This window comes from Loxodonta africana, chromosome 24 (assembly GCF_030014295.1).
Source record: "Loxodonta africana isolate mLoxAfr1 chromosome 24, mLoxAfr1.hap2, whole genome shotgun sequence".
Lineage (NCBI taxonomy): Eukaryota > Metazoa > Chordata > Mammalia > Proboscidea > Elephantidae > Loxodonta > Loxodonta africana.
The window spans coordinates 31,377,464-31,402,745 of record NC_087365.1 but is presented as its reverse complement, the minus strand read 5'-3'; the positions used below and the strand labels follow the sequence as shown (position 1 = coordinate 31,402,745).

Sequence of the window (25,282 nt, the reverse complement as noted above, 5' to 3'; positions counted from 1 at the left end):
GTTTTGCCTGTTTTGAATTTCATATAAATGGAACCACATAGAATGCAGCTCTTTTTTTGGTCTGATTTCTTTCATGTTGACATTATATTTGTGAGAGCGGCTCGTTCTGCTGCATGCAGTAGTCATTTGTACTTTTTCACTGCTGTATAGTATTACATCTTACTGCATTGTATACCACTGTTGGTATATCCATTCTACTGTTTACGGACATTTGGATTCTTCCCAGTTTTTCACTATTATGCATTAAGTTTCTCTTATCCTTGACTTCAACACGCACTTGCTTTGACTAAGTCTAAAACTGATGAGTAGTTCTCTCTCTAGTCTGAAATCTCCCTCTCGAAGCCACTGGGTGAGATTCTTAAGTCCAGGACACTACCCAGAAGGACTCCATCAAGTTTAATGGTACACAGCTAATCCTGGGACAGATCTTTGCGTTTTACAGATCACTTTCACAGGCAATAAACTCTCAACACTCACAGCCCCCTTCCAAGTGGGCTCCACGGGCCATTTGGCAGCACTCCTTACCTTCGCGAGCCGTGTACTCATTGTCCTCAATAACCCGTGCCAGGCCGAAGTCGGCAATCTTACACACCAGGGATGCAGAGACCAAGATATTGGCGGCTCGAAGGTCTCGATGAATGTAGTTCCTCTGCTCGATGAACGCCATGCCTTCTGCAATCTCCCCCCAAAACAGAGACACCCATATCCTCAGGCTCGGCCCAGCCTGGGGCCAGTCCTACCCAAAAGCAGAAGAGGAGTGCCCAAGTGGGAGAAAACTGGAAAGCATGTGAACCACCTCCTCCTTTTCTGTCACTTGGGCCCTCGGCCGGGCTGGTGTTTCTTTATCTACCCATCTAGGTCATGTGTTATGCGGGAGACCCTTAGGGCCTGGGTCAGTTTGGGGCTTCTCTGTAGTACCAAGACTTCCAGACAGCGTTTTAAATGGTTTTCAAGGGAAACGTGATGGGACTTCCCAGGACTTACTGGAAAGAGGAAGAAGTAAATAATCACGCACACACACACAGCAGGATACTATGAAGAGCTTTTATCCCCAAACCACCTTCCCAGAGACAACCTAGGCTCACACTTTGTCATACTTTGCTGTATCTCTTATCTCCAAGTCTGGGTAGTTAAAATTCATGAATTCATTCAACAAATAGCTGCTGAGTGTCTTGTGGCTGTCAGACATGTTACTCGAACAGGTGTTGAAGCAGTGAGCCAGGAAACCACTACAGGTGGTGCTGGGTACCATAAAGAAAAAAAATAAACCAGGGTAATGGGACACGAACTATAGCAGGCTTTTTTGGACTGAGTTATCAAAGACTCGGAGGAGGTAAAATTTTAGCAAAGATCAGAGTAATCATAATAACATACCAGACAGAGAGAACATTAAGTGCAAAGGCCCAGCGGTGGGGATGAGCTTGGGCATTCATGGACCAACAAGGAGGCCAGAGTGGCTGAGTGGAGGATGCCATAGGGAGAGAGAGGAGAGTTGAGGTTGAGAAGGAGGCAGGATCAATCACCCAGGGCCTTGCAGGCCAGGAGAGGAGGTTGGGTTTTATTCTGAGCACAATGGGGGGACATTAGAAGGCTTTGATTTGTAATGTGACATGATCTGATGTATATTTTAAGATCATCATGGCTGCCGGGTGGAATAATAGAATGTGCGGAGGCTGCTTATTCACAATGGAGCCCTGGGAGACTTGAGAGAGAGACTTGGGATTGTGCCTTGGAGAGATTTTCACTTATAAGGGTTTGGACAAAAGAGGTTTCAGGCCAACTCTCAGAGACCCAGAAAACACCATTCATAGTTTACAAACTGGCCTATGAGCCCCTTGAGTCAGTGCTATCACGATACCTATTTTACAGAAGAGGAAACATTTATTCCAGGTCACACCACCAAGAAAATGCTGAATGTTAGCATCCAACCAGTCTGCAGGATCCAAATCTAGAGTTCTGTGCTGCCTCTAAATGAACCAGAACTACAGTGCTCTACAGGACTGTGACGGGGTGCAATCTGGTGAGATTATTTGGCAGAGTGACGTGTCGGGAGAGGGTGCTGTCATCTGGCCAGACAGACCAATCAAGGCACCAGCTGGGTCCGGGCTCAAGTGGAGTGGATGGTGCGCTTGCAAGGAATAGCCAGCAGGGGGCACTCGTGGCCATTGGAACTCAGGTCCTAAGCTTTAAGCTTTCCAACAAAAACTTGAAAGGGATTTGCTGATTTTGTTTGGGGTAGGTGGACAGTGTGTGGAACAAGACAAGGTCTCTTGGCCTGGGTGGTGCGGGCAACTTATAAGGAGTCCTTAGACAAACAATCATCAGCAGCTATTAGGATAAGGACAAGTGTATTAGCTTATTCATGTATTATAAGATGATACTTAACAAACACTTCTGTAGCATTTACTCTGTGCCTTGGGGGAAGTACTATCGTTATTAAGGAGCCCTGGTGGCACAATGGTTAAGTACTCAGCTACTAACAGAAAGCTTGGCAGTTCAAGTCCACCAACCACCCCGTGGGAGAAAAGACCTGGTGATCTGCTCCCGTAAAGATTGTTGTTGTTATATGGAAAGGAAAGAGGTCCCAGATAAACAAAGCATTACTGAAGAAAAAGAACAAAGTAAGAGGCCTCACACTACCTGATCTCAGAACCAACTATACAGCTACGGTAGTCAAAATAGCCTTGTACTGGTATGACAAACACATGGACCAATGGAACAGAGTCAAAAACCTGGATGCAAATCCATCCAGCTATTATCAGCTAATCTTTGACTAAGGAACAAAGTCTACTAAGTAGGGGAAAGACAGTCTTTTTAACAAATGGGGCTGGCAAAACTGGATGTCCATCTGTAAAAAAAAGAAAAAGAAACTGGACCCATACCTCACACCATACACAAAAACTAACTCAAAATGGATCAAAGACCTAAATACAAAACCTAAAATGAGGGGCGGGGCCAAGAGGACAGAGTAGTCAGATGCTTCTGGTGAACACCCTTACAACAAAGACCCAAAAAAACAAGTGAAAAGATTACATTTATAACAAGCTAGAAGCCCTGAACATCAAAGGCAAAGTTAGGAAACAGACTGAGTGGCAGGGGGAGGGAGAGACAGTTCAGAAGTGGAAAGTAGTTGACAGACCTGCATTGCCGGGAACCCTCAGGCACCATTCCTGGGAGTGGCTGCGGCGGGCTGGTGGTAGCGTTCAGCTGCAGTTTCCTCAGGGGCAAACATCCAGCCACACAGCCTACTCACACCTCCAGAACCAGAGAACAACGCTCTCGGCAAAAGCAAAGTACTTGCTTATATTTTACCATGTCCCCCGCCCTGAGGCCAGCATCAGTGGCTGTCGATTTCCCTGAGCCTCAGATAGGTCCTCTTGCATGACCTGAGCCATTCTCCCGGTCTTGGAGAAGGAATAAATTCACAGTTCGGGGAAAAGATAATTTGTCAGCTCCACCAACCTGGGGAGCTCAGGAGAGATGCAGCTGCTGTCCAAGCATAAATGGTCCGTGGACTTTGAATACCTTTCCCCCCTGTATGGACCTGTGTAGGCGTATTTCAGTAGGACATGCCCTTGTTGGCAGACTGTTTCAGCTGTGCGGTGGAGAGGTGGGTGTTTGACGTTTGACACTGCTTTGCCTATTAAACAGGGTCTTCACCTTTTTTTTCACCTACCCACATCAGGGGTCTAAGGACTGGTGGCTCCATTCAGGTCACCCAGCCATCCGTGACTGGGGTCCAAGGATAACTGGTACCTCCCAGCCCTTACAACCAAAAGCATTGGGTGCCCAAGGACCATCTGCAGAACCCACCCACCAGTGTGCTCTAGAGAACAGGGATGTGCTTTCTTCACAGACACTTGGGGGATGGTCGTCAGCCTCTTCTTTGTTCAGAGCATGACCCCCTGCTACAACCAGATACTGGTACCTACACCAATCACCCCTGCCCCTCTAAGACTGTAGGACAGAGCCTGTGCCACACACTTGATGACCAACTACATGGACACCTGAGCTGAATCCATTCAAGAAAAGTGAATGGACTCCTAGGCTCATATAGCTGGTAACGGCTCTAGTCATCTGGTGACAGGACGTTAGAGCTTCAAAGGCTAAAATTATCAAGCTAGCTCACTTAAGCAACCTATTTGGGCATATCAAAATAAAACAAAAAAGCAAGAAGCTAGGATATAGTAAGAAAACATAAAATAAAGTAATACAATAACTTATAGATGGCTCGGAGACAACGGTCAACATCAAGTCACATAAAGAAGCAGACCGTGATTGGTTCAACAAGCTTTCAAAACAAAGAATCAAAGGATCTTCTGGATGAAGGTACATTCCTGGAATTACTGGATGCAGAATACAAAAGATTAATAGACAGAACTCTTCAAGACATCAGGAAAGAGATCAAGAAGGAGATCAGGCAATACACAGAACAAGCCAAGGAACACAAAGATAAGGCAGTTGAAGAAATTAAAAAGGTTATTCAAGAACATAAGGAAAAATTTAACAAGCTACAAGAATCCATAGACATCAATCAGAAATTCAAAAGATTAACAATAAAATTACAGAATTAGACAACTCAATAGAAAGTCAGAGGAGCAGAATTGAGGAAGTGGAAGGCAGAATTTGTGAGACTGAAGATAAAGCACTTGCCACCAATATACTTGAAGAAAAATCAGATAAAAGAATTTAAAAAAAATGAAGAAACCCTAAGAATCATGTGGGCCTCTATCAAGAGAAATAACCTATGAGTGACTGGAGTACCAGAATAGGGACAGATAACAGAAAATACAGAGAGAATTGTTGAAGATTTGTTGGCAGAAAACTTCCCTGATATTGTAAAAAATGAAAAGATATCTATGCAAGATGCTCGCTGAACTCCACATAAGGTAGATCTGGAAAGAAAGTCACCAAGACATACTATAATCAAACTTGCCAAAACCAAAGACAAAGAGAGAAATTTAAGAGTAGCTAGGGATAAATGAAAAGTCACCTACAGAGGAGAGTCAATAAGAATAAGCTTTGACTACTCAGCAGAAACCATGCAGGCAAAAAGGCAGTGGAATAACTTATATAAAGCACTGAAGGAAAAAAATTGCCAGCCAAGAATCATATATCTAGGAAAACTGTCTCTCAAATATGAAGGTGAAATTAGGACATTTCCAGATAAACAGAAGTTTAGGGAATTTGTAAAAACCAAATCAAAACTACAAGAAATACTAAAGGGAGTTCTCTGGTTAGAAAATCAATAATATCAAATATCAACCCAAGAGTAGAACACTGGACAGAGCAATGTGATGTTAAACCATACAGGGAAACCACAAAAATAAACCAAGATTAAAAAACACTCAAAACAGGGAAACAGAGATGTCATTACGTAAAAGAAGACAACATTAAAACAATAAAGGGAGACTAAGAGATGTAGTCTTAGATCTTTCATATGGAGAGGAAGACAAGGCAATATAAAGAAATAAAAGTTAAGTTAAAACTTAGAAAAATAGGGGTAAATATCAAGGCAACCACAAAGGATACTAACAATCTTACTCGTCAAAATAAAATACAAGAAAAAAATAGAGACTTGGCAGAAACAAAATCAACTACAATGAATAAGAGGAAAAGACAATATATAAAGAAAAGCTACTCAGTACAAAAAATTAAGTGGGAAGAAGAAACTGTCAACAACACATAAAAAAAGACATCAAAATGACAGCACTAAACTCATACCTATACATAATTATGCTGAATGTAAATGGACTAAATGTACCAATAAAGACAGAGAGTGGCAGAATGAATAAAAAACAATTCATCTACATGCTGTCTACAAGATACACACCTTAGACTTAGAGACACAAACAAACTAAAACTCAAAGGATGGAAAAGAATATATCAAGCAAACAACAATCAAAAAAGAGCAGGAGTGGCAATATTAATTTCTGACAAAATAGACTTTAAAGTTAAATCCACCACAAAGGATAAGGAAGGACACTACATAATGATTAAGGGACAATATAACAGGAGGATATAACCATATTAAATATTTATGCACCTAATGACAGGGCTACAAGATACATAAAACAAACTAACAGCATTGAAAAGTGAGATAGGCAGCGCCACAATTATAGTAGGAGACTTCAACACACCACTTTTGGTGAAGGACAGAACATCCGGAAAGAAGCTCAATAAAGACACGGAAGATCTAAATGCCACAATCAACCAACACGACCTCATAGACATATACAGAACACTCCACCCAACAGCAGCCAAGTATACTTTCTTTTCTAACGCACATGGAACATTCTCTAGAATAGACCCCATATTAGGTCATAAAGCAAGCCTTAGCAGAATCCAAAACATTGAAATATTATGGAGCACCTTCTCTGACCGTGAGGCCATAAAAGTAGAAATCAATAACAGAAAAAGGAGGGAAAAGAAATCAAATACTTGGAAACTGAACAATACTCTGCTCAAAAATGACTGGGTTATAGAAGACATCAAGGATGGAATAAAGAAACTCATAGAATGCAATGAGAACGAAAACACTTCCTATCAGAACCTTTGGGACACAGCGAAAGCAGTGCTCATAGGTCAATTTAAATCAATAAATGCACACATACAAAAAGAAGAAAGGGCCAAAATCAAAGAATTATCCCTACAACTTGAACAAATAGAAAGAGAACAACAAAAGAAACCCTCAGGCACCAGAAGAAAGCAAATAATAAAAATTAGAGCAGGATTAAAAGAAATAGAGAACAGAAAAAGAATTAAAAGAGTAAACAAGACCAAAAGGTGGTTCTTTGAAAAAATTAACAAAATTGATAAACCGTTGGCTAAACTGACAAAAGAAAAACAGCAGACAAAGCAAATAACCTGAATAAGAAATGAGATGGGCAATATTACAACAGACCCAACTGAAATTAAAAGAAACATATCAGATTACTATGAAAAATTGTACTCTAACACATTTGAAAACCTAGAAGAACAGGATGAATTTCTACAAACACAGCACCTACCTAAACTAACACAAAAAGAGGTAGAACAACTAAATAAACCCACAAGAAAAGAAGAGATCGAAAAGGTAATTAAAAAACTCCCAACAAAAAAAGCCCTGGCCTGAACAGCTTCACAGCAAAGTTCTACCAAACTTTTAGAGAAGTGTTAACACCACTACTACTAAAGGTATTTCAGAGCATAGAAAAGGATGGAATACTCCCAAACTCATTCTATGAAGCCAGCATATCCTTGATACCAAAACCAGGTAAAGACACCACAAAAAAAAGAAAATTACGGACCTATACCCCTCATGAACCTAAATGTAAAAATCCTCAACAAAATTCTAGCCAATAGAATTCAACAACATATCAAAAAAATAATTCACCATGACCAAGTGGGATTCATACTAGGTAATCAGGGATGGTTCAACATTAGAAAAACAATTAACATAATCCATCATATAAATAAAACAAAAGACAAGAACCACATGATGTTATCAATTGATGCAGAAAAGGGCTTTGACAAAATTCAACACCCATTCATGATAAAAACTCTAAGCAAAATAGGAATAGAAGGAAAATTCAAAAGCGCATTTATACAAAGCCAACAGCCAACCTCATCCTAAATGGAGAGTGTCTGAAAGCATTCCCCTTGAAATCAGGAACCAGACAAGGATGCCCTTTATCACCACTCTTATTCAACATTGTGCTGGAGGTCCTAGCCAGAACAATTAGGCTAGATGAAGAAATAAAGGGCATCCAGACTGGTAAGGAAGAAGTAAAAGTATCTATATTTGCAGATGACATGATCTTATACACAGAATAAAGAATCCTCAAGAAAACTACTGAAACTAATACAAGAGTTCAGTAGATTATTGGGATATAAGATAAACATAGAAAAATCAGTTGGATTCCTCTACACTAACAAAAAGAACATTGAAGAGGAAATCACCAAGTAAATACCATTTATAATAGCCCCCAAGAAGATAAAATACTTAGGAATAAATCTTACCAGAGACATAAAAGACCTATACAAAGAAAACTACAAGACACTACTGCAAGAAACCAAAAGAGATCTGCATAACTGGAAAAACATACCTTGCTTATGGATAGGAAGACTTAATGTAAAAATGTCAATTCTACCAAAAGCCATCTATAGATACAACACAATTCTGATCTAAATTCCAACAACATTTTTTAATGAGATGGAGAAACGAATCACCAACTTCATATGGAAGGGAAAGAGGCCCCAGATAAGGCATTATTGAGAGAGAAGAACAAAGTGGGAGGCCTCACTCTACCTGATTTTAGAATCTATTATACTGCCACAGTAGTCAAAACAGCCTGGTACTGGTACAACAACAGATACATAGACCAATAGAACAGAACTGAGAATTCAGATGTAAATCCATCCACATATGAGCAGCTGATATTTGACAAAGGCCCAAAGTCAGTTAAACGGGGAAAAGACCATCTCTTTAACAAATGGTGCTGGTATAACTGGATATCCATCTGCAAAAAATCGAAACAAGACCCATAACCTCAAACCATGCACAAAAATGAACTCAAAATGGATCAAAGACCTAAATATAAAATCTAAAACGATAAAGATCATGGAAGAAAAAATAGGGACAATGCTAGGAGCCCTAATACATGGCATAAACAGTATACAAAACTTTACTAACGATACAGAAGAAAAACTAGATAACTGGGAGCTCCTAAAAATCAAACACCTAGGTTCATCCAAAGACTTCACCAAAAGAGTAAAAAGATTACCTACAGGCTAGGAAAAAGTTTTTAGCTATGACATTTCTGATCAGCATCTGATCTCTAAAATCTACATGATACTGCAAAAACTCAACTACAGAAAGACAAATAACCTGATTAAAAAATGGGCAAAGGATATGAACAGGTACTTTACTAAAGAAGACATTCAGGTGGCTCACAGATACATGAGGAAATGCTCACGATCATTAGCCATTAGAAAAATGCAAATTGAAAGTACAATGAGATTCCATCTCACACCAACAAGGCTGGCATTAATGCAAAAAACACAAAATAATAAATGCTGGAGAGGTTGTGGAGAGATTGGAACACTTATGCACTGCTGGTGGGAATGTAAAATGGTACAACCACTTTGGAAATCGATTCGGCGCTTCCTTAAAAAGCTTGAAATAGAACTACCATACGATCCAGCAATCCCACTCCTTGGAATATATCCTAGAGAAATAAAAGCCTTTACACGAACAGATACATGCACACCCATGTTTATTGCAGCACTGTTTACGATAGTAAAAAGATGAGCAACCAAGGTGCCCATCAATGGATGAATGGATAAATTATGGTATATTCACACAATGGAATACTATGCATCGTTAAAGAACAATGATGAATCCGTGAAACATTTCATCATGGAGGAATCTGGAAGGCATTATGTTGAGTGAAATTAGTCAGATGCAAAAGGACAAATATTGTATGAGACCACTATTATAAGAACTCCAAAAAAAGTTTAAACAGAGAAGAAAATATTCTTTGATGGTTATGAGAATGGGAAGGGAGGGAGGGACAGGAGTTTTCATTAATTAGATAGTAGATAAGAACTATTTTAGGTGAAGGGAAAGACAACACATAATACAAGAGAGGTCAGCACAACTGGACTAAAGCAAAAGCAAAGAAGTTTCCTGAATAAACTGAATGCTTTGAAGGCCAGCGTAGTAGGGGCAGGGGTTTGGGGACCATGGCTTCAGGGGACATCTAAGTCAATTGGCACAGTAAAATCTATGAAGAAAACATTCTGCATCCCACTTTGGAGAGTGGCATCTGGGGTCTTAAACGCTAGCAAGTGGCCCTCTAAGATGCATCAATTGGTCTCAACCCACCTGGATGAAAGGAGAATGAAGAACACCAAGGACACAAGGTACTTATGAGTCCAAGAGACAGAAGGGGCCACATAAACCAGAGACTACATCAGCCTGAGACCAGAAGAACTAGATGCTACCTGGCTACAACTGATGACTGCCCTTACAGGGAACACAACAGATAACCCCTGGGGGAGCAGGAGAGCAGTGGGATACAGACCCCAAATTCTTGTAAAAAGACCAGACTTAATGGTCCAACTGAGACTAGAAGAACCCCAGATGTCATCATTCCAGATCTCCTGTTAGCCCAAGACAGGAACCATTCCCAAAGCCAACTCTTCAGACAGGGATTAGACTGGACTATGGGATAAAAAATTATATTGGCAAAGAGTGAGCTCCTTGGATCAAGTAGACACATAAGGCTATGTGGGCAGCTCCTGTCTGGAGAAGAGATGAGAGAGTGGAGGGGGGCAGAAGCTGGCCAAATGGACACAAAAATAGAGAGGGGACGGAAGGAATGTGCTGTCTCATTAGAGGGAGAGCAACTAGGAGTATATAGCAAAGTGTATATAAGTTTTTGTACGACAGACTGACTTGGTTTGTAAATTTTCACTTAAAGCACAATAAAAATTAAAAAAAAAAAAAAAAGAAAGTGGGGGGAAGGGGAAAGAAATACACAGACTAAGAGGTAAGAGACCTGGGATCTAGTCCTAATTCTACACCCCTTGCTCAGTGAGCTTGGTCCAGTAATTTTACCTCCCCAATTCTCATGTAAACTATGGCATTAGTAAAGCTTGATTTACATTACAGAACTGTTGTAAAAATTCAATAAAAATCTACATAAAAATATATATATATATAAAAGCCTAAAATGATAAAGATCATGGAATTAAAAATAAGGACAACACTACCCAAACCAAACCGAACTCTGTTGCTGTCCAGCCAATTCTGACTCACAGCGACCCTATGGGACAGAGTAGAACTGCCTCATAGGGTTTCCAAGGAGAGGCTGACAGATTCAAATTGCCAACCTTTAGGTTAGCAGCTAAGCTCTTAACCACTATGCCACCAGGGCTCTGGGGACAATACCAGGGGCCCTAATACATGGTATAAAGAGAATACAAACCATAACTAACAATGCACAAACAATAGGAGATAAACTAGATAACTGGGAGCGCCTAAAAATTAAACACTTAAGCTCATCGAAAGACTTTGCCAAAAGAGTAAAAAGAGAACCTACAGACTGGGAAAAAATTTTTGGCTGAGACATATCTGACAAGGGTCTAATCTCTAAAATCTATAGAATACTTCAACACCTCAACAACAAAAAAACAAATAAGCCAATTAAAAAAATGGGCAAAAGATATGAACAGACATTTCACCAAAGAAGACATTCAGGTGACTAACAGACACATGAGGAAATGCTCTGGATCACTAGCCATTAAAGAAATGCAAATCAAAACTACAATGAGAAACCGTCTCACCCCAACATTACTGGCACTAATTAAAAAAAAAAAAAAAGCAGAAAATAACAAATGTTGGAGAGGTTGTGGGGAGATTGGAACACTTATGCACTGCTGGTGAGAATGTAAAATGGTACAACTACTATGGAAAACGATATGGGGCCTCCTTAAAAAGCTAGAAATGGAATGCAGGCCTCAAATTCTTGTAAAAAGACCAGACTTAATGGCCTGAGAATAGAAGGACCCCGGAGGTCATGGTTCCCAGGCCTTCTGTTAGCCCAAGACAGGAACCATTCCCAAAGCCAACTCTTCAGACAGGGAATGGACTGGACTATGGGATAGAAAATGATACTGGTGAGGAGTGAGCTTCTTGGATCAAGTAGACACATGAGACTATGTGGGCAGCTCCTGTCTGGGGGAGAGATGAGAGAGCAGAGGGGGTCAGAAGCTGGCTGAGTAGAAATGAAAACAGAGAGTAGAAAGGAGTGTGCTGTCTCAGTCGGAGAGCAACTAGGAGTATATAGCAAGATGTATATAAATTTTTGTATGAGAGGCTGATTTGATTTGTAAACTTTCACTTAAAGCACAGTAAAAATTAAAGAAAAAAAAAAAAGCTAGAAATGGAAATAACATATGATCCAGCAATTCCACTCCAAGGAATATAACCTGGAGAAATAAGACCCATCACATGAATAGACATAAGCACACCCATGTTCATTGCAGCATTATTCACAATAGCAAAAAGATGGAAACAGCCTAGGTGCCCATCAACAGATGAACGGATAAACAAATTATGGTACATACACACAACGGGATACTACGCAATGATGAATCCATGAAACATCTCACAGCAAGCATGAATCTGGAGGGCATTTTGCTGAGTGAAATAAATCAATCACAAAAGGACAAATATTGTATGAAACCACTATTATAAAAACCAAGAAAGGTTTACACACACACACACACAAAACAAGCTTTGATGGTTACAAGGGAGGGGAAATCACTAACTAGATAGTAGACGAGTGTTAACTTTGGTAAAGGGAAAGACAGCACACGATATAGGGAAAGTCTGCACAACTTGACCAAGGGAAAGTTATAGAAACTTCCTAGATACTTCCAAACACCTTGAGGGACTGAGCTACTGGGGCTGAAGGTTGGGGCCCATGGTCTTGTGGGACATCTAGGTCAATTGGCATAACATAGTTCATAAAGAAAATGTTCTATATCCTACTTTGGTGAGTAGTGTCTGAGGTCTTAAAAGCTTGTGAGTGGACATCTAAGATATGTCTATCGGTCCCAGCATGTCTGAGCAAAGGAGGATGAAGAAAACCAAAGTCACAAGGAAAATATTAGTCCAAAGAACTAATAGACCACAACTACCACAGCCTTCACCAGTCTGAGCACAGAAGAACTAGATGATACCCAGCTACCACCGACTTCTCTGACAGGGATCACAATAGAGTCCCAGGAGAAAAAAGTAGAACGAGATTCAAATTCACACACACACCCATACACAAAACCAGACTTACTGGCCTGACAGTCACTGAAGGAACCCCTGAGACTATGGCCCCCAGACACCCTGCTAACTCAGAACTGAAGCCACTCCCAAAGTCCACCTTTCAGCCAAAGATTAGACATGTCTATAAAACAAACATAAGACACGTCAGGAACTTACTTCTTAGTTCAATCAAGTATATGAGACCAAATGGGCAACACCTGCTCCAAAACAAATATGAGAAGGCAGGAAGGGACAGGGAAACTGGATAAATGGACACTGAGAACCCAGGGTGGAAAGGAAAAAGGGGAGAGGGCGGACACATTGCAGGGATTGCAACTAATGTCACAGAACAGTTTGTGTATAAAATTTTTGAATGAAAAACTAATTTGTGCTGCAAACTTCCACGTAAAACAAAATAAAAATATTGTCGTTGGTGTTAGGTGCCATCGAGTTGTTTCTGAGCTGTACTGACCCTAGGTGCAACAGAATGAAACATTGCCAGGTCCTATATCATTCATACAACTGTTGCTGTGGTTGAGCCCATCGCAGCCACTGTGTCAATTCATCTTGCTGAGGGTCTTCCCTTTTTTGCTGACCCTCTACTTTACCAAGCATGATTTCCTTCTCCAGAGACTGGTCCCTCCTGATAACATGTCCAAAGTATGTGAGGTGAAGCCTCGCCATCTTTGCTTCTAGTGAGCATTCTGGCTGTACGTTTTCCAAGACAGCTGTGTTCATTCTTCTGAAGTCCATGGTATATGCAATATTCTTTGCCAACACCGTAATTCAAAGGCATTTATTCTTCGGTCATCCTTATTTATTGTCCAGTTTTTGAATGCAAAGGAGGCTACTGAAAATACCATGACTTGAGTCAGGTGCACCTTAGTGTCCTCAAAGTGATATCTTCGCTCTTTAACATTTTAAAGAGGTCTTTTGCAGCATATTTGCCCAACACAATATGTCGTTTTACTTCTTGACTGCTGCTTCCAAGGGCGTTGATTGTGGATCGGAGTAAAATGAAATCCTTGACAACTTCAATATTTTCTTCATTTATCATGTTGTTGCTTATTGGTCCAGTTGTGAACACTTTTGTTTTCTTTATGTTAAGGTGTAATCCATACTGTAGGCTGTCGTATTTGATCTTCATCAGTAAGTGCTTCAAATCTTCTTTGCTTTCAGCAAGTAAGATTGTGTTATCTGCATATTGCAGGTTGTTAACGAGTCTTCCTCCAATCCTGATGCCCCGTTCTTCATTTATTCCAGTTTCTTGGATTATTTGCTCAGCATACAGATTGAATAAGTATGGTGAAAGGATAAAACCCTGACGCACAATTTTTACAGATTATAGCCTAGGAAACCCTATTTGGCAGTTCTACTCTGTCCTATAGGTTCTATGAGTTGGAATTGACTCAAGGGCACATAACATCAAAAGCTATTGTTATCAGCTGTATTTCACAACTGAAGCCCAGAGGAGTAAGGAAATAGTCTAAGATTACACAACTTGCAAGTGGCAGAGCCAGGATTGGAACTCGAGCAGCCCAGCTAGAGCACAAGCACTCATTCATTACTCTGTAAAATCTTTTTGCCTTGTATTTAGCACTGAGCAGTACTATTGCTGGTAGTTAACATTTACTTAGTACACTGGCAGACGTTCATATATTATTTTGCTGACTTTCACATGAGCTCAGTGAGTCAGACATGACTAAGGCAAACCAAACCCAGTGCCGTCAAGTCAATTCCGACTCATAGCGACCCTATAGGACAGAGTAGAACTGCCCCATAGAGTTTCCAAGGAGCGCCTGGCAGATTCGAACTGCTGACCCTTTGGTTAGCAGCCATAGCACTTAACCACTACGTCACCAGGGTTTCCAATAACTAAGGCAGAAGAGGGTAATGGCTAAGTGGCTCCAGAGTCAGACCAGCTCAGCTTGAGCCCCATAGCTCTGTGATCTCAAGCAAGCTATTTTACCTCTCCATGCCTCACTTTTCTTATCTGTAACATGGGGCCAACAATAGCACCTGCCTCTGAGGGGTCGTGTGGTTAATTTTCTAAGCACATGAAAGGCTTAGAAGAGTGTCTGGTATGCAGTAAGTTTTCACTTCAATGGTAGCTGTGAATGCTCCCCGTTGAGGAAAGTACAGCCCAGAGAGGTCAAGCAACTTGCTCAAAGTAACACAGGCAGATCTGGGATCAAAAACAAAGACTCTATGTGACTCCTAAGCCCACGTGCTTATGAGTGTCACTTCTCCAGGGTTTGTCCATGGATTGGTTTACCAAATTCAGGGTTGATTAAGACTTGGGTGTTGATGACATGGTGAGATTTCATGACCACCAAGCAGACCACCATGATGCCAGTCCCTGGAACTTGGGTTTACTTCCAAGAGTATCTGGAAATCACAGAATCACAGCTGGTAGGGCCTACAGGGATATTCCAGCCCAGGGCTCTTCAACCTGAATCCTACTGATGCCTCTGGGCTATCCAGGGGTAGGGGGACAAAACTAAGGCCACATGTGGTGCTCAATGCCCACCTTCAATCAGAGCAGCTCTGTTTTGACCTTTTTAAAAATATATTCAGTTATTGTATAAGATTTCATTTGGCCAGCAGAGTAGTGGCTAAAAAAAGCTTTCAGATTTAAAAAACCACAGATGTGGTCCACTTCTCTCAATTTGACATACAGGGAGACTGCAACCCAGAGTGGGGTCCAAGGTCATACATCAAGCTGGTGACAGGGCTGGGGCACCCTCCCACCACATGGTTCTCCCTCTCTGGGACTGGAGGCTCAGACCAGGTTCCCAGGCAGGTCTCTTCATGTCCCTGGGCTCTGAGTCCTCTTCTGTTTCCGGATGTTCAGAGGCCCTGAACCTCCTCCCCCTGGTTTCTATTTTTCTGTCCATGAAATGGGGAGAGTAACTCTGGTCCCAGTCCATGAGCCTCACCCAACAAAATTTCTGCCAATTCATGGGTATAATTTAGCAATAGGCCAGACTATAATTTCCTGGGGAACAGGGCCCATTGGAGTGAAAATGCCAGGTCTTGATTTCCATATTCACCCTCCCACCTCGAATTCCAGGCTCCGAGGGTAGAGCTTTTTATTATACCTTATTGTGGCCCCTGGGCCCCGGGATTTGCATAGTCAAATGAGCTCTGCCATTGACATCTCCAGAAGGTCCAGTCCTGGGTCCAAGCAGATCTCCCTCAACTTCCACCAGGCTGCAAACCACACCTCCTTTGTCTACAGCACCCTTAGGCTCAAGGCAAACAGGCCAAGATTTCCCCTGTGGGCTTTTGCACATTTGCTGTTTCTTCTATCAAAAGCACCCTTCCCTCTCCTCTTCATTTGCCTAACTTCTGCTCATCCTTCAAGGCTCAGCCTAGATGTCACTTCTCTGAAGTCTTCCCTGATTGCTCCTGGATCAGGCTAAATGCTCCGGGTGTGCACTCCCACAACACCCTTTCCTTCCCCGTCTTCACACAGAGAGGATAGAGAGAGAGAGAATGAGACAGGACAGAAGTAAAATGCACTCTGGCTGGGGTGAGAGGAGTTGCAGGGGGTGCGGGAAGGAAGATGAGAAAGAAAGGGGAATTTTAAGACATGTTTCTGTCATTTATGTACACTGTTTACTTTACTGGACACTGTTCTTTGGACCCTGAGTCAGGACCACTAGGCTCATGACTCTCTAAGCGATTCAGTCATTTAATATCTATTTTCCTATCTGGACTGTAAACTCTGAGGATAAGAACACTTTTCCATTTTATTAGCTGTTGTATTCCCTAGAACCAGCACAGTGACTGAGACAAACCACTTAACCTTACTGTGCCTCAGTTTCCTCACCTGTACTCACCTTCTTCTCTATGCCTGAATTTCCTGTTATGTAAAATGAGATGATAATTACCCACCTGTGGCAGCAGGTTACACTGGTAGCCCCCAATGAACCATGCCACCTGGGGTTTATGCCCTTGGGAAGTCCCCTCCCACACAGACTCTGGGCTTGGCCATGTGACTTGCTTTGGCCAAGTCAGGAAATGTGATGCAAGCAGGGGCCTGAGAAGGCTTGCACATTAGGGCTTGGCCTCTTGTACACTCCTCTTTGGAACCTCGTGGCCATGCTGTAAGGAGCTCTGGTTAGACTCGTGAGTGGACAGGCCACATGGAGAGAGACTGCGGAGGATGAGAAGCTGTCTAGAATGCATCCGTATGAGTAATCTCAGCTTCCCTGCTTGGAGCAGAAGAACCCCTGAGCCAATCCCAGTCAACCCACAGAATCAAGAGAAATAATCAATTGCTGTTGTTTTAAGCTACTAAGTTTTGAAAAGGTTTGTTACACAAGAATAGATAACAAAACCCCCACCTCATAAGGCTGATGTGAGGATTAAAGGAGCTAGTATACGTAACACCTCCCCCCCACACACAAATCAAACCCATTGCTGTCAAGTTGATTCTGACTCAAGGTGACCCCATGTGTTATAGAGTAGAACCACTCTATAGGATTTTCTTGACTGTAATATTTATGGAAACAGATCACCAGGCCTTTCCTCCATAGCACAGCTGGGTGAGTTTGAATCGCCAACCTTTAGGTTAGTAGTTGAGCGCAAACTTTTTGTACCACCTAGGGACCTAGCATATGTAACCCAGCGCTGTTGAGTCGATTCCAACTCATAGCATACATGCATGGTGCATACAAAAAGAATGGCACACACTGAGCACGGAATAAATGTTAGCTGTGATTACTGTCATTATTACAGTATGTGCTCAATAAATATCTGTTGAATGAAGAAATTCCTGCCCCTCTTCCCCCATTTTCCCTACTAGACTCTCACCTGGGCTGAGAAGTCGATGAGTTTGGGCAAGGGCTGCTTGCTGCCTTCTTCACTTTTCAAAAAGTCCAGCAGGCTGCCTGTATGGGAACATTATATGACTGTTAGCGTCTTTGTATGTGGCTCAAATTTTTCATAGTAATGGATTTAAATCAACATATTTATTTACCATGCTCAGCATTTGAGAAATAGAACTTGAGTGGTTTTCACATGACTTTTCAATTGCTAGTCTGGTTCTTTGACTGAGTTTTTTTTTTTTTTTTTTAAGCCTGGATAGCTGGGGTCATGGCTTTATGAGGCTGGTATAATTGCATATTTAGAAAATGAAAAAAAAAAAAAAAAGCTGAGATTTCAAATCACACTCAATGAGTTGTGTGAGGTGTTGCTGTCTATCCAAAAATGGGCAAGGGTTGAAAATGACTTTGAAATGGTGGCCTAAAAAAAAAGAGAAATCCTGAATTGTGGCAGAGGGTGGTGCTGGTCTAGAACTAGTGTTTTGCCTTAGTCTCTTTTCCAGAACATTGGTGCTTGCAGAGAAGACAGCTGGTGAGGGACAGAGCCACCGTGGTCTCTGAAGTCTTCTCGTGAACTCATAAGCCTCTTCTCCTATCACCCAAAGGGGTTCTGGCCCCACTCTCCTCTCCTGGGGGCCTTGTGTTCTCCCCTTCTCCTGGTGTCCCTTTAACATGATTTCTTCCCGTTAACCAGGAGCGCTGGGTGGCTGCATCTTAAGATGCTCAATGAGTATTTGTCAATAGAGCTTCTGAGCCCGATTGGGGCATCATGAGGGCAAGATCCATGTCAACTTTGAGTCCTCAGTTGACCAGTGAGGGCCACAGCCCTCATCCCAGCTCCCCAGAGCACCGTACCTTTTGCCATGAACTCCGTGATGATGTAGATGGGCTCCTCTGTCACCACTGCGTGCAGCTTCACCAGCTTGTCATGCTGCAGAGTCTTCATCACGTTGGCCTCTGCCAGAAAGGCCTCCACTGACATGCTCCCTGGCTTCATCGTCTTTACAGCCACCTTGGTGTGCTTGTTGTAGGTGGCTGGAGAGTACAGGAAACAGGGAAAGTGGTCAGACTGCTCTGGTTTCCCCTTTCGGCCCTGGAAGGCCCAGCTGCGGGTCTGCCTCCTCCAGAAAGGCTTCCCTATGCCCTCAGCCCTTAGAAAGGTATGGAATGTTGTTCACCATCTCCTGGCTGTGTGTTCTTGAGCACATCACTTAACTTCTCCAAGCCTTGGTTTTCTCATCTAAAAAGAGCTAATGATAAGCACTCCCTTTGAAGAGCTGTTATAAAGATTAACAAATACTCTCAAAACACAACTCAGATTATTAAACACACACACACACACACACCCCACCTTCACTCATAATGCTCTTGAAAGAAATACTAGATTCATCATGGCCCATAAGGCCTTGCATGATCTGGCCCTGTCACCTCTCCAGCTTCATTATCCACCAAAATCCCTCTTGTCTTTTATGCACCACTCACTGTGTAAGTCACTAAGTCCCTCGAGCACCCATCTCCCCATCCCACCATGGGGACTTTGTATAAGCTGTTCCCTGGTCCCACCCCACCATTGCTTCATCTTGTGGATTCTGTAAATCTCATAATTGCTTGTTTCCTTCTTTGCTTTTCTTGCCAGGAAGCTCAAATCCAGGTGTGTGGTCTTCCTCTAATGACAGTCTAGCACCTTACATAGTATTTATTGTTATACAATTTCACCACTCAAATCTGTCTTACCTTCCCACAGTTTCTCTTTGCCACAATGCCCTATTCAGTGCCTGGCCCATAGGAGGCTCCCAGTAAATGCAGTTGAAATATGTGGATTTTAAACTTACTTTATCTGGATGTATTGTTTGCATCCCTGTAAGCTGCCTTCACTCTCCCTTGGAACACTGTGGTGTGTAAACTCAGTGGGGTGCACCAGGCACTGGGTCAGGTACTTTTGTGCATGGCCTCTACCCCACAACCCTGCTGTTCTCAAGTTACTGGGAGGAAGATGGCAGGGGTAGAACGTGCCTCTTTGGTGCCCTACAATGCCCCAGTGTAGGGCTGGCACACAGTAGGTCTCAGAACAGCTTGCTCATCAGTTGCCAACACTGAACTCCCCTGGACATCTGCAAGCTGCCTTTCTTCACTCTTAGTTTTTACTATTCCAAGAGGCCGTTGTTATCTCAACCCCAAACCGGGAGGCTGTCCCAGCTCCATAGGAGGGAGGAGAGTCCCTGTCCAGGACTCTTATTTTCCAGAAGAAAGTTCTTGTCCCTGAAAGGCCTGTCCTCAAAGGCAAATAGAGGTTTGAATGGGCAGAACAATTTGGTTTGCTATCAGAGGAATTACTCCTTTATGGTTATTATTCAAATCTCCCCTTCTGTCCTGGGTATCCTCCCCACCATTCCCAGTTTGCCTCACGGCGTTCCTGGAAGAAAGTGAATGTCAGCCTCCTCCCCTCTCTGCCCCTGTCCTCTACCCCTTGGCATGTGGGCTCTGGCCCTGGGTCCTTACCCATCCAGACTTCCCCAAACTGGCCAGCTCCAAGTTTCTTCTCCAACTTGAGGGACTCCCGGGGGATCTCCCAGGCATCTTTCTCCCATGGCTTCTGGGGCTTGGAGGACACGCAGGGTACTGTCAGCTTCTGGCAGAGCCCATCTTTCCCCTCTGAAACAGAGCTTCTGGTCAGTTGAGGGCACCAATTCCCAGCAGCCAGAGCCTCCCCATCTGGTCCACTGCATGTAGCCAATGTTCCAACTAGTTACCAACATCAAGGATACTCCCAAGAGAGCAGAGCATGATGGGAAATCACCTCTACAGCTTGGCCACCTCCGATCTCCTGCTCAACAGGCCTAAGATTCTGGAGAATCCAAAGCAACTATGTATCTGGAGAGGCTCAGAAGAACTCATTAGGCCTCAGAGGCCACAGTGCCCTCTTGACTAGGATTCCTGGGAGACAGGCCCAGCCTGGTAGGGCTGCAACCCTGGGGCAGGACTCACTCTTGTAGTGGGCCACCAACTCGTGCAGGGTGCTGAAGGTGCTCCGTGGGGATATGTAGAAGCCCCCGCCATCCAGGGTCCGGATCTTGTAATGCTTCACCGCATCCCCGTGCTGGGGGTCGTAGTCTCGTATGGACAAAGAGTAGCTGCCTGCGTTGGTCAGAGAGAACACCCTCAGGAATGAGACCTTAGAGGCCTGCCACTATCTCATGTCTGCACCTAACACCCCACCTTTTTTTTTTTTAATTGTGCTTTAAGTGAAAGTTTACAAATCAAGTCAGTCTCTCATACAAAAAGTTATACACACCTTCTAGCTGCTCTCCCCCTAATGAGACAGCACATTCCTCCTCTCCACCCTGTATTCTCCGTAACACCCCTTTTTGACATCCCCGTAAGGTCACTGAGGGGAGGGTGGGCTGGATCAGGGTGGGGAGGGGTGGCATCACCTTTGGTGGTCTCACTGTCTCGGATCATGAAGGAGCCCAGCATGTTGCCGGGGGCCAGGAGCTGACGCTCTGCATCCTTGCGGCTGATGCCCTTGAAGAACCACCTGGTAGAAGGGGGAGGCCACAGAGTGTGAGTCTGGGGGCGGGCAGTCCTATCCTCGCTCACACCAGGCACCTGTGGCCACACTGAGGTCCAGGCAAGAGTCAGGGGGTACCAGGATACTGAGGGCCTGGTTTCCTCCAGCATCAATTTTACCCAAAGATTCTTTTGGGAGAAACAACCATTCTTTTTATATTAAAACAGATGTTTTACCAGAGAGAATCCAATTTGCTTAGACCAATGCTTGTACAATTTGGGGGGCTCTCTTTAGGAAAAATAATATTATTTTTATAATATCATAAAAATGAAACCCTGGTGGCTGCTAACCACCAGGCGCTCCTTGGAAACCCTATGAGGCAATTCTACCCTGTCCTATAGGGTTGCTATGAGTCAAAATTGACTCAACGGCAACAATTTTTTTTAATCATAAAAATATTATATTATTGTATTTATAAAATATTATTATACAAACGTAATATTATTATATTTTATAATATCTGATTATTATCTTAAATAATAATAATAAGACATCACAAATACAAAATGCCTATGGACCATCTCAGTGCCCCAGAGTGCGAGGAAAGACTGAATGGAAAGAGACCATGGTTTCAGCAATTTCACTCCTAGGTAGACACTCAAGAGACCTGAAAGCAGTGATGTGAACAGACACATGTACACCAGTGTTCGCTGTAGTACTATTCACACTAGCCAAAAGGTGGAAACAACTTAAATGTCCGTCAACAGTGCTTGGATAAACAAAACGTGGCATAGACATGCAATGGAATACTACTTAGCCATAAAGGGAAATGAAGTCTTGATACATGCTACAGCATGGATGAACCTTGAAAACTTCATGCTGAGCGAAGTAAGTCAATCTCAAAAGGACAAATACTGTGTGATCCCACTTACATGAAATATCTAGAACAGACCAAGGTTTATTAGTGGTTACCAGGAGTGGAAGGGAGGGGAATGAAAAGTCATTGTTTAGGAAGCACTGAGTTTCTGTTTATGGTGACGGGAAATGTGACAAGCGAATATGGGTGATGGTTGCACAATATGATTGATGCCATTAATGTCACTGAATTGTACATGTGAAAAATGTTCAATTGGCAAATGGAGTATTACATATATTTTTACAACAATAAAAAAAAAGAGTGGTGTGAACTATGGTTAAAAATCTTACTTTTGCAAATTTCACAAAAACACATATGAAATCTCAGAAAACTACAACCATCAGGAGGATCGCTCTCAGGACCTTGGAGGGCCACACGAGCAGGGCCTAAGGTTTGCTAGCTTCAGTCAATTCTCCTCTGGGTATATGGAATTGAATATAAAGTCAGAGCATGAATTTGTAAACTAAAAAGTGAGATCTCAAAGAATTTTATATCTGGGGCCACACCCTTGGATCTTTTCTTTGTTCTTGCTGGATATTTGGAATACTGGGTGAAAAAGTTTATGCAGTAGAGGCTGAATCCATTCCTACCTCAGCAAGATGAGGAGTGGATTGTGTGCTGTGATGAAAAAGCCCCAGACCAGAGGTCAGTAGGCCTTGGCCCTGCTACAGGCTTGCTGAGTGACTTTGAGCAAGTCGCTTTTCCCCTCTGGACCGGTGTCCTCTACTATCACTTGAGGAGAAAGACAACTAGCATTCATCAAGTGCTTGTGATGATCCACCCAACAACTCTATGGAATTATTACCTTTATTATCCCCATTTTATAGTTGAAGACACTAAGGAACAGAGAGGACCAGTAATTTGTCTGGGGTTACACAGCTGGGAAGAGGTAGAAGCAGGATTCAAATCCAGGCAGTCTAACTCCAGAGCCCAAGCTCTATTAAACCACAGTATGTTGTCCACTTGCCATCTTTGCTTTCATTTTGTAAAGCGATTCATGCCACAGTAAAATAGTCAAACAGTGTAAAGGGCATATGGTAAGAAACGCCTCCCCAGCAATTCCAACCGTAGGGACTTATTCCACTGATCTTCTTGCACAAGGAAGAAATACACACAAGAAGATTCATTGCGGCTCAAGACTGGAAGCAACTTAAGCGACCATTGACGGGACTGATTGAATAACAGGGGGGTTCTACACGCTGGACACACTGCAAAAAGGAAGGGGGATGCTCTAGGTGCTGCGTGGAGCAACCTACAGGATGAACAGGTAACTGGGACAAAAGGTGCCGAATTGTGTGCATGGTATCTACCACTTGTGCAATTGAAAAGAGGATGTATGTATTTCCTCAAATAGGTATAAAGCATCTGGGAGGGATTGCAAGCGAGGGGCCACTCTGGTTGTTTCCGGGAGGGGAGAGGCTGACTGGGGGCGGGAAGGGAGACTTTTTCACTCTCTACTCTATGCCCTTCCATATCATTTGCATTTTGAAACATTTCAAAGTATTGTCTGTCTCAAGGTGGGGGACTGGCGGTAGGAAGGTTAGGGAGGAAGTATGTTTCTTCCCACCCGATTCCAAATGCCCCAGTTGCCCTGCCTAGAGGCAACCTCTTGTAGAAGTTACTGGATACAGACACATGGACCTGCGAAGAGTGTGCTGCAAGGATCAATATGAGTATTTAGGGTAGTGGTTCTCAAGGTGGGTCCCTGGACCAGTAGCATCAGCCTTGCCTGAGAACATGCTAGAAATGTAAATTCTGAAAAAGATATTTGGGAAGTGGGGCCCAGAAACCAGTGTTTTAACCAGCCCGTAAGGCTGATGCCCACTCAAGTTTGAGAACCACCACTTTATGTTATTGCCTTTTTATGCAAATATAACCCACCATACCCGTTGCTGCACCCACTTAGCAATTACGGTGCCTTGGAGGAATAATACCAGCTGTGCCTCCTCCAAGGCATGAGGCAGAGCCAGAATTCTGGAAGTGTTCAGAGCCCAGAGTAGGGGAGCAAAGCGTGGGATGCCCCAGGATAGAGCCTAGAAGAAGGAGCAAGAAGCAGCCAAGACCCCCCTGCAGTGTTTGAGAGTGGGCAGGGGGACTCCCAGGACAGCAGGATCAGCAGTTGGAGAGGGGGCTTCCTCCTGGCCACGAGATGGGAGACGCCACAGGGCAAAGGGGTTTCATGTGCACCAAGAAGGGGAAAAGTCCAAACTTTTCATTTTTATCAGCCTTCCAACTGGCCAGCATCCTTAAGCCACAGTGCCATCTAGCAGAGGGAGGAAGCAGAGGCGATAAAGCCATGGGAGCCGTCATTTTTCAACCTTTTCACTGGCTGGTTCTTAACTAAATCTTTTGCTGCCCTCAAGTATAATTGTCTTTTCCCTCGTCAATCTCACCTGCCACACTGTGAACACAGGGAGGAACCCTGACTGAGTCACCTAGTGTCTCTGGAATAGGGCCAAGTATACAGTAGGTGCATCTGTTGGATGGTTGGATAGATGGATGACTGAATGACCGAATGAATGAAGAGTGAATTTTTTGCTTTCAGAGTCAAGTTAGACACAAAGAAGAATCTACGGCCAAGAATGATGGGTTACAGGGGCACCTTGAGGGCAGGGACATGACTTTGTTCTTACAGCTCCCGCCTGGTACAGGCCCTGGCAAGGCGCGGTCACTGGCACATGTTTGTTGAATGAATCAAATGAGGGAATGACTGACTAGGTGTGGGCTGGTTCACCTCTTAGAAGACCCTCCTCAGTACACCGTGTGCTTCATTCAACAAATATTTATTGAGCACCTACTGCATGCTAGGAAACCCTGGTGGCATAGTGGTTAAGAGCTACGGCTGCTAACCAAAAGGCTGGCAGTGTGAATCCACCAGGCGCTCCTTGGAAACCCTATGGGGCAGTTCTACTCTCTCCTTTAGGGCCACCATGAGTCGGAAGCAACTTGATGGCAATGAGTGTTTTGGTTACTGCATGCTAGGCCTGTGCTGAGGATCCGGCTGCGGACAGACAAGGCCCCTGCCCCCATGTGCTCACATTCTAGCAGGGAGGCAGACAATATGCATGTAAAACCAAACAAAACCAAACCCCCTGCCATCGAGTCAATTCCGACTCATAGCGACCCTATAGGACAGAGTAGAGCTGCCCCATGCACGTAAACAACTAGATAAATAAGGTCGTTTTTACTAGTGAGACATAGTCAGAGAGAATAAGACA

The 25,282-nt window shown here is 43.2% G+C and overlaps 1 protein-coding gene across 6 annotated transcripts in view; it reads right to left on the bottom strand.

The window, feature by feature from the left end:
* HCK (HCK proto-oncogene, Src family tyrosine kinase) overlaps window positions 1-25,282 on the bottom strand; it is a 52,312-nt gene that overhangs the window by 4,656 nt on the left and 22,374 nt on the right. For 4 of the 6 annotated variants that reach the window (XM_064275945.1, XM_064275944.1, XM_064275942.1 and 1 more), the window contains 6 exons: window positions 21,072-21,175; window positions 20,626-20,775; window positions 20,140-20,292; window positions 18,496-18,675; window positions 17,630-17,706; window positions 526-736 (listed from right to left, as the gene is read on the bottom strand). In XM_064275945.1, coding sequence (XP_064132015.1) covers window positions 526-736; window positions 17,630-17,706; window positions 18,496-18,675; window positions 20,140-20,292; window positions 20,626-20,775; window positions 21,072-21,175 — 875 coding nt within the window. The remainder of the gene's footprint in view (window positions 1-525; window positions 737-17,629; window positions 17,707-18,495; window positions 18,676-20,139; window positions 20,293-20,625; window positions 20,776-21,071; window positions 21,176-25,282) is intronic. The other 2 variants (XM_010591600.3, XM_064275943.1) reach the window with 1 other exon arrangement.